This window comes from Poecilia latipinna, unplaced genomic scaffold, assembly GCF_001443285.1.
Source record: "Poecilia latipinna isolate Pla-1442-1.1 unplaced genomic scaffold, P_latipinna-1.0 Scaffold801, whole genome shotgun sequence".
Classification (NCBI taxonomy): domain Eukaryota; kingdom Metazoa; phylum Chordata; class Actinopteri; order Cyprinodontiformes; family Poeciliidae; genus Poecilia; species Poecilia latipinna.
Window position 1 is genome coordinate 83,156 of NW_015113417.1, and position 13,947 is coordinate 97,102.

The window sequence follows — 13,947 nt, forward strand, 5'->3', positions numbered from 1 at the left end:
TCTAACAGTTAGCATTTAAAGTACAATTAACATTTTCCAGTTCCTTCTTAAAAGAACACATTGCAACTACACACCATTCCTTGACTCTAATAAGCTTGTTCATATTGCTAATACGTTACCTTTGAGTTAGTTTTGTCTTATTTCATATGTACTAAGACATTTACACTAGAAACTAGATTTTGTGTTTTTGCAATGTGTTCTTTTAAGAAGGAACTGGAAAATGTTAATTGTACTTTAAATGCTAACTGTTAGAATCATGTGTCTCTTTTTGGGGGGGAAGGTTATCAGCAGAAATTCCAACTTTTTGCCAACATGCTGTGGCAAAAATAAAGCTTAAACTTTTGAAAAAAATGTTGTGAAATCAAATAAAACACTGCAACTTCCTGGAGGGAAAGGCAAGTAAACAAAGAAATTCCTCTTTTAAACAACAAAATAAATATTTAATGTCTAAAATGAAACAACACACCGCTCCTTTAGGAACTGCTCGATCATTTAACGATTATCAGTTCATGGTTAATATATTATTAAAATCGATTAGTCGTAGTGAATCTCATTAATCGTTTCAGCCCTGCTCTAGACGTCTGCTTTATTAAATCAAGAACATTTACTATCCTTAGTTTCCTCTTCCTGAGACTCTGACAGCCAGAGCCGCTGTAACACTGACTGCTAGAGGAGATTCTTCCTGCCTCCGTTTATCACCATCTATGACTCTCTGAAGAAAATTGTAGGATATAAGTTGCAACATTTCATTTCCCTCTGAATTTAATAAAATATTTTTGAGTTTGATTGTTGTCAGTTGATGTTGTTCAGACTCTGGAAACGGATTTGCCTGCAGGTGCAGCTCCGTTGCTCCACGACCAAATGGAAACAGAAAAGGATGGAAATGTTGTTTTCTCTGTGCAGGATGGCGCCTGAGGTGATCCTCGCCATGGACGAGGGACAGTACGACGGGAAGGTGGATGTGTGGTCACTTGGCATTACCTGCATAGAGCTGGGTAAGAGGAAATCTCCCATTAGCGCGTTAAGGACAGAAGTTCACCAAGCTGAAACCATTTCCTCTTTCTTGTCGCTTCGCAGCGGAGAGGAAGCCGCCGCTGTTCAACATGAATGCTATGAGTGCCTTATACCACATCGCCCAGAACGAGAGCCCTGTGTTGCAGTCGAATCACTGGTGAGAAAAAGCTTTCGCATCCATAAACCTCAACACCGTTTGCAAAGTTTTAGATGAATAAAAAACGTAAAATGTGGTTAGAATATCTTTGCTCCCCTGAGATAATTGAGCCTTTGCTTCCATGTTTTTTCCACCTGATTCATTGTTTTCTCATGGGCCTCTACTGTTCAGAGGAAACTGTTGGAGATTCTTATAGGTTGTTATGTTTAACTTAGAGAAAACTCTTAAGCCCTTTTCATCCTTTATATCACGATTATTGGAAAAAGATGGGATAACTTTATTATGTTTTAGAGCTCTATCTACAGAGCAGGTTAAGAACAATAAGTACAGAGAAACTGAGGCATAAATTAGTAACAGAAAAGGCAGCAAGAATTACCGTATATTCTGGACTTTATGTCACATCAGTCAAAAAATGTCATTAAGAGGAAACCAGCCAATGAATGGTCACTCTGAATCTGAAGCCTCGGATTTTACATTTTTTAAAGCTAAATTTTAATGTGCAATGTTGAAGCGTTCCACAGTTTGGGAGCTTCAACTCCTCTACATAACCTGCATCCAGCCTCGAATCGTACAAAGAACAATTACTGAGCCTCTTAATATTATTGATCTTCATCTTATTGAAACCAAGAACATTAAAATTAATCCAGAACTGGACTTGGATCCGATTAACTGAAACCAAACCGGGATCATCGCTGTGTTGTTCGCTGGCTCTGGGTACAAATTGAGCAAAGATGCCTTGTACCTCTGGAAGTGAGAAATTGAAAACCATTCCCTAAAAGAAGTGAAGTGAATTACAGGATGAATCATAAATCTAGTTTTTGTATCCTGCTATGATAATTAATAACATAATTTCCTGACTTGGCAAATCCATCAGAGAGAGACTGGATGTAGAAGTTACCCGTGTTCTTCAGTGGAAAGTCAATCTGATACTCAGCAGCATCTTTAAACCTTTTTGAACTGCTACTAAATCATGATTTTTATTTGTTTTCTGTTCCAGGTCGGATTATTTCCGCAATTTTGTGGACTCCTGTTTGCAAAAGCTGGCCCAGGACAGACCTACCTCTGATGTGCTGCTGAAGGTACGGACAGTCGGAGGAAAGAGGTTGGAGGCAGCAGAGTCTTCAGATTGGTTTTCTAACTGAGAAATTAGAAGATTAGACAGAAAATGCCTTTAATTGTTGGACATTTTATTTTAATAAATCTAGGGCCGAAACAATTAATCGTGATTAATCAATTGTTAAAATAATTGTCAAATAATTTAGAAATTGATTAATGTCGTTAGCTGAACCAAAAAAGGCCATTTGGTGACAAAAAGAACTTATTTACAGCCATTAAGCCAAAACTGTACAAAATGTAAACATTTTGCATTTAAGGCATAAACATTTGTGAATACGTTTTATCTTGTTTCAGATTCAGTAAATGGAAAGCTAGGTTATTGCGTGTTTCTTTTCTTATTTAAAAAGGGAACCAAACTGTTTGCATATTTACTGTTTTTCTAATATTGAATAAAAGAAAGGAAAGTGGTAAAATAAAAAATATGCCATTTTTAACCGATTATTTGTAAAAAAAAAAAAAAAAATCAATTACTAAAATAGTTGCAGCCCTAAATTCATATTTTTATGAATTCATAAAATTAATAAAAAACCAAGTGGGTGTACTTGCATTTTTATATCACAAAATATATGTAATTTATATTTTGGGCCAATAAAACAACCCCAGGAGTCAAACTTTGTCCTAAAGAGTAATTTAATTTAATTATTCCTACATGATTTTGTCGCTGAGCTCTGAATCATAAACGGTAAAACCTCTAAGTTTTTCAGATTCACTCATAAACTGTGGATTCTCCTGTTGGAAACGTAAAGCTGTTGTCTCATCCCGTCTCTGCTCTGTCCCGCCGCCCAGCACCATTTCCTATGCAGGGAGCGTCCCATGACGGTGGTGATGGATCTGATCGCGCGAACCAAGGACGCCGTCCGCGAGCTCGACAACCTGCAGTACCGCAAGATGAAGAAAATCCTGTTTCACGAGGCTCACAACGGTCCGGCACCGGAAGGAGGGGATGAGGAAGAGGTGAGGCCGAGAAGGCAGGCTGCGTTCGTTCATGCCTTCATCTGTTTGGGATCTTTATTACCTTCATCCCTGCAGCTCGAATGTTTGAATCCAGCGTTTCCCTTTGCTTCCTCCAGGATGTGGAAGGGTACATGCTGCGCACCGGCACCGTGAACAGCATGGAGAGCTCCCACTCCCTGCCGTCCATGTCGATCAGCGCCAGCTCCCAGAGCAGCTCCGTCAACAGCCTGGCCGACGGCTCGGACGACAGCGGCGAGATGGCCATGATGCAGGAGGGCGAGCACACCGTCACCTCCAACAGCTCAGTCCTGCACAAACCTCTGGTCAGACACGCCTCTCTTTATTTAAGAATATAAATCACTAAACAAGACCACAAAGTCCAAAAACACTACCTTCAGTACAGCATCATTTTATGATCAATGTTTTTAACCAGTAATTGGTGCAGCATCCTTTAGTCATAATTTAATATTTAGGATTTTTTGTACATTTAATGTCTGTTAAAAATTAAAACCAAACAGTTTTGGATAATTTTGACTTTTAAGAAACTGCACCCCCTACAGGAAATGTGAAGTAATAGCAACACAAAGTTACACTTCTACATGCAAGGGAGGAAATGTTGTTTCTACCTTCACAGTAGAGTTATTATTTTTATTATGCTGCAAATATGCAAAATGAAGCAGCAACAAAATAAATTATTATTTGGCAAAAACACAATGATTTAAGGCACTCTGAGCTGGAGAAGACGGACCCAGTTTGGACATCAAGGAGGCTCGTATATGAAGAAATGTATTTAAATTCGCACATTGGGTTTACATTACTTAATCTGGGTGGTTGGGTAGATATGACAGCAAAAGCAAAAAACAGTAAAAGTCAGTAAGCAGGATCATTTGGCATCTTCTTGTCTGTATTTATTAAAGTTTAAAATAATATAAGTAAGAATTCATCTTTTTAATGTGCGTCTTTAAATTCAATATAAATTTCCGAGTATTGACAGAATTAAGGAGCAAATAGCTAAAAACCATTAACATTTTTATAATCTATAAAAATACTTAGAACTGACTACTTTAACAGTTCAAATGACAAATTTACCTTAATATACATTAATATGAAAAGTTGGAACTGCCTTAGCACTAGCGCAGAAGCTAACATCCATAACTTTAGATTATCTCAGTGGTTCAGCCAATCAGCACCAAGAAAAATTAATTGCGCTTCTGGATTGGCTGCCAGTAGTGTTTCATCTTCCCAGCTGCATTTTTATTCAAATACTTTAGAATGCTCCACAAAAAAATGTGTATATAATTTTGAGTTCAACAGAAAATCGACGTCCAGTCGGACTTTTATGGCCGATTCAGAAACATTACACGACACAAACTTTACCTGCTAACAGCAGAAAAGCCAAGATGTTTTATTTTTAATCCTAAAGGCTGAATAAAATAGTTTAAAAACTTTTTCCGTCTCCGTTTTGTAGAGCCACGACAACATCTACGACGATCCCTATCAGCCAGAGGTCGACTCTCAACGGGAAGCTTCGTCTGGCGGCGGCGGCGGAGGCGGCGGCGGCGGTGGGGGAGGCGGTGGCAGACGTCGACGGCGAGACCACTTTGCCACCATCAGAACCGCCTCGCTGGTGACCCGTCAGATCCAGGAGCACGAGCAGGGCTCGGCTCTTAGGGAGCAGATGTCTGGGTGAGACCATGAAACGCTTTACATGTCCTGTTTTATTGTTTTGGGAAGGCTGAATACTTTAGATGGGATGTCTGCACATCCTTAAAAAGTCTTAAATTCACTCACTTAAATTAAGGCCTTAAAAAAAACAACCTTAAATTTATACATGTAAAATTAAGGCCTTAAAAAATTATTAATTTAAGAACTGAAGTGGTTGCGGCTACTGCTAACTAGCTGCTAATATGGCCTTGCTAAAAGTATAAAATTTGTGTATATAAAATCAAGGCCTTAAAATGTCTTGAATCCAGTTTAAAAAAAATAAGTTGGCCTTAAATTCATTCATCAAGCTTTTTAAATTTCGTCATAGCAGAACTCGCCTCATATTTTCTACGTATTTTTTCCTCGTCGGATTTTTCAGTCAAAGTTTGAGTTACATCTTCCTTTGGTTCTGTGACTCACAGCTAACACTCCCTAGCTAGCTAACAAGCTATGATTTTTCCATCGCCAGTTGGTTTGATGAAGTTCGTACATTTCTTTGGAGATATAGGTCTTAAATTGCATTCATAATGAAATTTTAAAAGTCTGAAAGACTCAAATTTGTGTTGGTGAAACCTCCAGAAACCCCATTAAGACTTTAATTACATCAGAGTGGGAGGAAAAGAAAAAGCTGAATTTCTTCCTGCCGAGTGATTTTGATGCGCTGCGTCTCATCGCAGGTATAAACGGATGCGGCGGCAGCATCAGAAGCAGCTGATGGGTCTGGAAAACAAGTTGAAGTCAGAGATGGACGAGCACCAACTGAGGCTGGACAAGGAGCTGGAGAACCAGAGGAACAATTTCTCCATGGAGCTGGAAAAACTGTCCAAGAAGCACCAGGGTGTCCTGGAGAAGGAGGTGAGTTTAGAGCAGCCGAGTGACGCGACACAAACCGCTGCAGTGCCTCTGATGGAGATGTTCTGGTTTGTTTAGACAAAAGCGGTCCTGACGGAGGAGAAGAAGTTCCAGCAGCACATTCTGGGTCAGCAGAAGAAGGAGCTGACCAGCCTGCTGGATTCCCAGAAGCGACAGTACCGACAGCGCAAGGAGCAGCTGAAAGAGGTTAGCCTGTCGCAGTAACCACTCAGTCCGTTTGCAAAATTTATCATCTTTCTCTCTTTCCTTCAAAAACTGAATGTCAAAAGTCTTCATTTGGTGTTTTGGTCTCAACTAGCCACTTTATTTGAAGGATAATTTTGTGTAGAGGGACTTCACAATTCATTTTATTTGTTGCTTCTGTTTATTTGTTTTAGACATTTAAAATGTCTTCCAGTGTTAAATGTTCATTAGAATTTCAAGTTTATTGATCCTTGAGAATGTGTTCTTGGATTATTATTGCATTACCATTATAATACCTATAAACCGTCTCAAAACAACAATATTACTGTTAAAAACAAAAATTATTGTCCAGCAAAGTGTGTTATGGTAACAAGCCGAGCTGAAGACGCTTCGACACGAGCAAAACCAAACCAGACGGTCACTTTCTGAGAACGTTTTCCACTTATCTGGTAGCTTCATGAAGAAAACGATTCGTTTACTTGCCATGTACAGCCACGCTGCTATTTATGTGAAAATATAAAGATAATTTTTTATTTTGTTGATTTTTTAGAATGCAAAGTGAAATATTGTCTGTGATGTTATTATTGAGGTATTTAATAATATATGTCGTAATATTTTTTGGCAATATCGCCCACCCCTGGTGAGAAGTAAGCAAATCTCTCCTATATTGACCTATTAATTAATTTTACATAATTGCCCCAGTATGAGACATGGTTTGTTAAATACATATTTTATCCTATTTTATGACTGTTAAAAAATGAACGACACATTTATTCCAGTTTTAGTCGTTTATTCATCTGTCAGAAACTGCAGTGCGCCACCGATGAAGAACTCAAAACCGCTCATCACCTTATTTTTTTCCTTTTTGTTTTTCATTATGGCGACTGTGTCCATTTTACGCTGGACACAGACCCGTTGTCATAGCAACCGACCGGCGACAGCCCCACTAGCTGACATAGCAGAGACTGCGTTCAGATGTATCAGGACTAAAAAACAAAAACATTTCCCTCACAAAGGAACAGAATATTCAGTCCGTTTCAGTTTTACATCTTCAGGTTTGGTGTTCATTTTGCGATTATTAATAAGTGATCGTCTGAACTTTAGCTGTGGTTGGTTAGCTAACTTAAACATCTGCGCTACCGATGACCTGTCAGAGAGTTGCTGTGTGGGTCGCCTTATTGTTTTTAACTCAACCAAATTCAATAAGGTTGTCAAAGTCAGGCTAGCGTAGCTGACCTACTTCCCCCTCTATTTGTTTTGTAATTTCTCTGTAGGAACTGAACGAGAACCAGTCGACGCCGAAGCGAGAGAAGCAGGAGTGGCTGGTGCACCAGAAGGAGTGCATGCAGCAGCTGCAGGCGGAGGAAGAAGCCGGCCTGCTGCGGAGGCAGCGGCAGTATTATGAGCTGCAGAGCCGCCAGTACAAGAGGAAGATGGTGCTCGGTCGCCACAACCTGGAGCAGGATCTGCTCAGAGAGGTATCACCCCTGACCGGGAGCCCACTTTTACATAAATCCAATGAATGGGTACCATCACTGCAGATGGTAAATAATGAACCGATTCAGATCGGTTGGCGTGCGAATGCTAAAAAAGATTTTCTTAAATCAACATATATATATATATATATACAGACACACACATAAACTCTTAATTTAAAATTGAGTTTATTGCATATTTTCCACAAAACAGTTAAAATGATTGTGTTTAAGTAATGCCGACTCCCACCTACAGATGGCAGTATTTCTTCTACCTCACTGCTGTTTCAGCTGTACTTCATATCAGCAGTTTTTACAAAGACAGAAATTTAGATTTTTTAAATGTTTGCGTGACTTTATTCTCTTAAAATTACGATTCTTGTAATATTATGATTTGTCGTATTTCAACTTTATTGTCTTATGACTGCTTTCTTGTTATATTATTATTATTATTTTATTCTCATATTTAAATTTTTTTAAAATGTTTTGGTAATTTTATGTCTTTATTCTCATACTATTATAACCCTAACTTGTAATATTTGAACTTTATTCCTGTAATATTACAACTTTATTTTCGTACAGCTGTTTTCTCGTAATATTCATTTACTCTATCTAGTATTTAATTTTTTTTGTAATGTTATGGCTTTGGTCTCAATATTTGTAATATTTGAACTTTGTTCTGATATTATTACCACTTCATTGTCGTTCAGCTGTTGTAATAATATTGTCGTTTAGCCCAACGATTCGGTTGTGATGTTGACCTGAAGTCCACATAAACAGAAGCTGTAAAACCCATGGAAACCCAAGTATTGGTGAAAAACCATCCTGATTTTCCAAACGTTGACCCTTGACTCACCAGGTTTGCTCCTCTTCCTGTCTGTCTGCAGGAGCTGAACAAGAAGCAGACCCTGAAGGACCTGGAGTGCGCCATGCTGCTGCGGCACCACGAGTCGACGCAGGAGCTGGAGTTCCGGCAGCTGGGCGTGGTGCAGCGGACGCGCGCCGACCTGATCCGCACGCAGCACCAGACCGAGCTCACCAACCAGATGGAGTACAACAAGCGGCGCGAGCAGGAGCTGCGGCAGAAACACGCCGTGGAGGTCCGCCAGCAGCCCAAAAGCCTCAAAGTGAGTGAGGGCCGGGACGGCGAGGAGGCGCCGGGGGGGCGGGGCTTAGAGCCCGACGACGTGGAGGAGTGTGAGGACGAGCCGGACGGAGCTGCGGAGCTCCGAGACGACGAGGCGTTTAGAGAGGAAGGGAAAGGAAGTGAAGAGAGAGAGGTAGAGGGGGTGCAGTGGGCGTATGAGGGCGAACAAAGCGAGGTGTGTCACGTTGATTCTGATGAAGAGGAGGATGAAGAGGAGGGCCGCGGCGTGGCCGACGGATGTCCATCCGAGCTGGACGACCTGTTAGAGTTCTACTTCCCTGACGCGCCGGAGGAGCTGGAGACGGTCGGCGCCGCGGCCCCGCCTCCCGCGCCGCAGTCCTCCCTGCCCTCCCTGTTCTCCCACGCCGTCTGCCTGCTGCTCTCGCTCTCCGCCGCCGCGCAGCCGTCCAACCTCACGCTGCTGCTGCTCTCCGTCTTCCTGCTGTCGCTGCGCCGCTCGCCGCCGCTGCCCTCACTGGCGTCCGTTGTGCTGTCGGCCGAGCTCGCCTTCCTGGCGCTCTTCTTCTCCTACCTGCTGCTGCGCTCCTGCTGCGCGCTCTCCCTGTCCTCCTTCCTGTGGCTCAGCCTGTGGGGCGGCGGCGTCTTCAGCCTGGCGCTCGCCGTCAGCCTGGGGCTCTACTACATCCCCTTCATCCTGGTCTCCGCCTCCTTCCTCAGCTCCCCCACCATCTTCCTTTCTCTCTTTCTGCTCGTCGCGCTCGCCGTTCTGCCGGCGCGGAGCTTCCTCCAGCGAGCGCCGCGGAAGCTGAACCGCCTGTGCATGCGCGTGCTGTTCCGCTTGCCCCGCCCCCTTTTCGCCATGCTGCAGTCGGTTCTGGGCGGCGTGGCGGAGCGGAACCTTTACGAAATGTTCCCCAAAGCCGGGCGCAACTGGGGCGTCCGCCAGTCGCGGATCCCTGTCCCTTTGAAGAGCTTACCCTCCGAGCATCACGCCCTCCGCCGTTGCCACGGCAACTCGCGTCTGGCGAAGCTGCTGCTTTGGGTCAGGCGATTTGGGAGACGGCCACTGGGGGTCCTCGCGGACTTTGCCAACACCGTGATCCTGAAACTCGCCAGGCAGGTCGTTACGAACCTCCCGTCGCGCGTACGGGTCAAACTCCGAAACCTGGGTCTCCTGAGGAAGGAGCTGCCCAGCCGGTTGCCACGGTTACTGCCGCGGGAGGTCCGGGAGAGGAGGCAGAGGGAGAGGAGGAGGAGGAAGATGAGGGAGGAGAGAATGAGGATGTATCGTGAGGAAACGAGATGGGAGTCCGGCTTGAGGCGAACCGCATCCGGCAGGTTTGAGAGAGGGAAACTCCGACCGTGGAGATAACAGGAAATGACCCGGTTCTGGTTCCTGCAAAAACACAACAACTTAACAAGGATCATTGGTTTAGTTTCTAGTGCAAATATCTTAGTACACTTCAAAAATAACTTTTCAGCAGGAATTAGGAGCTGGGTTTAGTTAATAATTCATTTTACGTGAAATGATCGGCCATTTTGGCTTAAAATCTGTGAATAATGTTGATGAAAAGTTACTTTTAGCAGTTTTTGTCTCATTTCAAATGTTCTAAGATATTAGCACTGGAAACTAGACCAAAATACTGAAAAGACCTTATAATTGTTGCGTTTTTGCAGTGCATCCCCAGCTAATCCAGAGATTATCCCCATTTCTCATTGTGCTTTTTGTAAAAGTTCCTTAAAGCTCCATCAGTTTTATTACTTTGTTCTTAATTTCTAAGAAGAATCTTTTTATGGTTATTTTAAGACCGTTTTGTTTTTATTTTTTAATCTTTTTTCATTTTGTTTTTCTTTATAGTCGTCTCGTTTGAATGTGAGCCGAGAACAAATACTTCAGTGTTAACGACGCTCCGTGAATGAAACTCCTTTATGCTAAAAAAGAAAAAAAATTAAAAAGCTGTGAAAAATAATTTAAATTTAAGAAAGGTTTTATGATTTCAGAAGGGTTTCACTAACGTCGCCCTCAACACTAGCAAGCGGTCGGCGGTAATTGAAGTGCAATAAACGGCAGCGGCCATATTTACCGTCGCTTCCAATCAAATCCGTCTTTTATTGATGGAAAGAAACAGAGAAATCCAACCTTTTAATTTGAATTTTAATTAGGTTTTTTTTGTGGGGAAAACAGAAACAGTCCCAAAGCATCACTGGTCCTCCTCCATGCCTTCCTACATATCACTCCTAAATATGGCCATTTTCTATAAGCTACTTCCTGTTTTATTAGGATCAACACAAACTGCCCTTTACTGGAATTGCATGTTTTCTTGTCTTTCCCATTTTGAAAAGCGGCTAACTGAGAATTTCATTGTTGAATTAAAGTTTCTATTTTTAGGAATTGGTAAAGTAGTCAAAAACTTATTTGATGATTTATTTTTTGTTTGTTTGTTTTAGAGGATACTAGAGAAACGATCCCACAGCATCACAGATCCTCCACCGTACTTCCAAATATGCTTTATATGTAGAAATGGACGAGTTGGGGAAAGTAGCTACTTTTTTAATTATGAAGACATTTTTCTGCTATTTTCTCTTATTTTTCCCATTTTGAAGCAAGGTTACAGAATCAGGGAGTAATTATTACCACAATTAAAAACACGATTTATAATTTTGTTTTCTGAGATTTTTGTAAAAATAATTTTTTTTACCATTGGAATCCCAAATAAATGTGTTTAAATTAAAGGTTGGATTTCTCTCTGCAGCAATAAGAGGCTCATTTAAAGTCATGAAAATAAACCAGTAGTGCCAATAAAACGGTCTGTTAAAACCAGAATGTTGAATCGTTTAAGGCTGTTGATTTTTCTAGTAATTCTGGTTTCAGTTTTTCGAACCATTTCGTACGTAAAGCTGCTGAAATCAGCCGTCTTTCAGTCGGCTAATTTCAGTCGCATTTAGTTTTGCTACCTTATTGCGCTCAATGCAGTAGTCTTGATATGATTTACCGTGTAAACATTTCCCTTTTTAAGAAGAAAAGTGCCTCCTTTCAGCTGTTTGCACAAGTCTTAGTCTGTCTTGAAGAGACGAAGTAGAGTAGGAAACAAAGATATCTCTCAAGTAATACTTAAAGCATAATATAATAAAATTATATTTAATATATCAGCATGATATAGAACTTTATTGAAGCCATATTTAGTTGACAATCTTTTGCAAAAAGCAGTGCAAGATTGATGAAACATGAATGTGAAAAACGGAGCAACTCAACGACCAAAAATATCCAGAATAAAGGAACAAAATTATTATTTTTTTTCAATTAAAGTCTTTAAATTTTCCACAAACAGTGCAGCTGCTCTTCACCTCAAGTGACTTTTATTTTATTTTATTGGTATCAGGAACCAAAAATATTCAGCGACCGACCAAAACTGTTTTAAGAAGCAAAAACCAAAAAAAAATGTTGGATTTTTTTTTTATTTTTTTTTATTTTTTACACATTTTGCTTAAAAACTGTAAAACATTTCTATCTTCTAACAGAAACACCAAAGTGCTCCAGTAAAAACAGGAAGTTTTATATTTTTAGGGATCAAAATGAAGGAAAAACATTTAAGCCGTTTATTTACGTGGAGGATTATAAAATAAAAACTTTAGATGTGAAAAAGTCGAGTCTTGTCAGTTGGATTGTAACTCGCTCAGTTTTCACCTGTTTTTCTGTTTACATGTTGCATTGTGTTTTTCCCAGTTTTATCACCTTGTTTGTTTTAATTTATGCAGTATTTTAAGAGTACTGCTGCGTTCTGTACGGCTGTGTGCTCTAAAGAACATTTTATTTGTTATACTTAGATTTTTATTTGCACAGAAATAAATTCTTTTGTTTTGAAATCATTGTCTTTGTCTGTTTTTATGATTTTTTTTCCCTTTCGTCTTTGTCACCTCATTTTTCTATTCTCCTTTTTTTGTTTTTATTACCCAGAATCCTCTTCCACTTCCTCCTGCATCATCACACGTTTTCTGTCCATTTGTCACCGAAACGATCAATAATTCGCCAAAGTTAAAATCGATGACGTCTCTTAAAATTCACATATGAATATATTTAGATTTGCACAGTATATTTATATGAAAAAAAATGTTTTACAGCTTTAATTTGTGGTATATATTAGCATAAATATATTTCTCAATATAAATATTAAATAATTTTTTTGGTGAAGAAAAACTTTTAAACAAAATATTTAAAGTATTTTGCAAAATTGCAACTCAAGAACTGTTTGATCTTAAATTCTTTTGAAAGAATTAAAAAGTTGTGTATAAATTAGAATATTTTATTATTGAAAAGTTCCTTTATTTCAGTAACTCAGTTCACTAAAGAAAAATATTTTAAAGCCTTTATTATAATTTTCAGCTTTTTTCTGACGTTTATCATTAGAATATTTTACTTCAACCATATAAAAAAAGTTTTTAATGCAGAAATTAAAATTATGCTTCGATGTTATTGTTTAAAGATACTTCTAAACCGATAAATGCGTTGCGTCGTTGTTCTTCTATTTTCCAAATTCAGCAGATTAAAAATAACAGAACAAAGCTTGTCTACAAACAGGAGGTATCACTTCAACATAAACTGTAAGTTTGGTGCATTTCTGGTGTTTTTTTCATTTAATTAAGCAACAATAGCTGAGAAATGCAGCAAAGTTGTACTCAAGTAAAAGTAACACTTTTTAGTGCCATTAGTATTTTTTTTTTCCTGAAAAGTTAGAGTGTTAAGGAAAATACTGTTGGTGAAATCCATTCAGGTAAGTTGGTGATATTGTAAAATGACTCGAAGAAATAAAGCAGACATTCAGACAGTTATGATTCTAGAAACCAAAGTTCAACAAATACATTTTTACATAATACTGGTTACTTTGACTTCCAGAAATGTGGCAGAAATCTCTGAAAAGATGTGAAGGGTGTAAAGACTTTCCAATAATGCTGATCTTATTCTCCTAATGACTTTATTCTAGTAATATTTTTGTTTTTCAGTGGGGTTCTGTGGTGGTGCAGGGGCAAAGCCCAACCCATGTATTGAGGGCTTAGTCCTCATGCCAGTGGTCACAGGTTCAATTCCCAGCCTGCTGACATGTCTTCCCCCTCTTTCCTGTCAAACTACTTTCAAATAAAGGCCACTAGAGCCAACAAAACCTTTCAAAAAATAAATATTTTTATTTTTCAGCATGGCCCCAATGCTCCGTTAAAAATACTTTGCAATTATCAGGGGAGTTACATTTATTGGCATTCCAGCTGTTGAGCTTGTATTTTAATTACTGAATAGCTTTTTAAATTTTTTTTTTTTTTTTTTTTTTTTTTGAAATTTACTCTCCAACCCCTTTTTTTTTCTTGCTCCCCCC

The 13,947-nt window shown here is 39.7% G+C and overlaps 1 protein-coding gene across 2 annotated transcripts in view; it reads left to right on the forward strand.

The window, feature by feature from the left end:
- taok2b (TAO kinase 2b) overlaps nucleotides 1-13,947 on the forward strand; it is a 36,189-nt gene that overhangs the window by 11,423 nt on the left and 10,819 nt on the right. Inside the window, exons 8-17 of one of the 2 annotated variants that reach the window (XM_015046965.1) lie at nucleotides 904-995; nucleotides 1,078-1,171; nucleotides 2,169-2,250; nucleotides 3,074-3,241; nucleotides 3,358-3,564; nucleotides 4,710-4,927; nucleotides 5,623-5,800; nucleotides 5,876-6,004; nucleotides 7,276-7,479; nucleotides 8,364-12,448. In XM_015046965.1, coding sequence (XP_014902451.1) covers nucleotides 904-995; nucleotides 1,078-1,171; nucleotides 2,169-2,250; nucleotides 3,074-3,241; nucleotides 3,358-3,564; nucleotides 4,710-4,927; nucleotides 5,623-5,800; nucleotides 5,876-6,004; nucleotides 7,276-7,479; nucleotides 8,364-9,956 — 2,965 coding nt within the window. In that variant the 3' untranslated portion in view covers nucleotides 9,957-12,448. Of the gene's footprint in view, nucleotides 1-903; nucleotides 996-1,077; nucleotides 1,172-2,168; nucleotides 2,251-3,073; nucleotides 3,242-3,357; nucleotides 3,565-4,709; nucleotides 4,928-5,622; nucleotides 5,801-5,875; nucleotides 6,005-7,275; nucleotides 7,480-8,363; nucleotides 12,449-13,947 lie in introns of those variants that run through there. The other variant, XM_015046966.1, reaches the window with a different exon arrangement.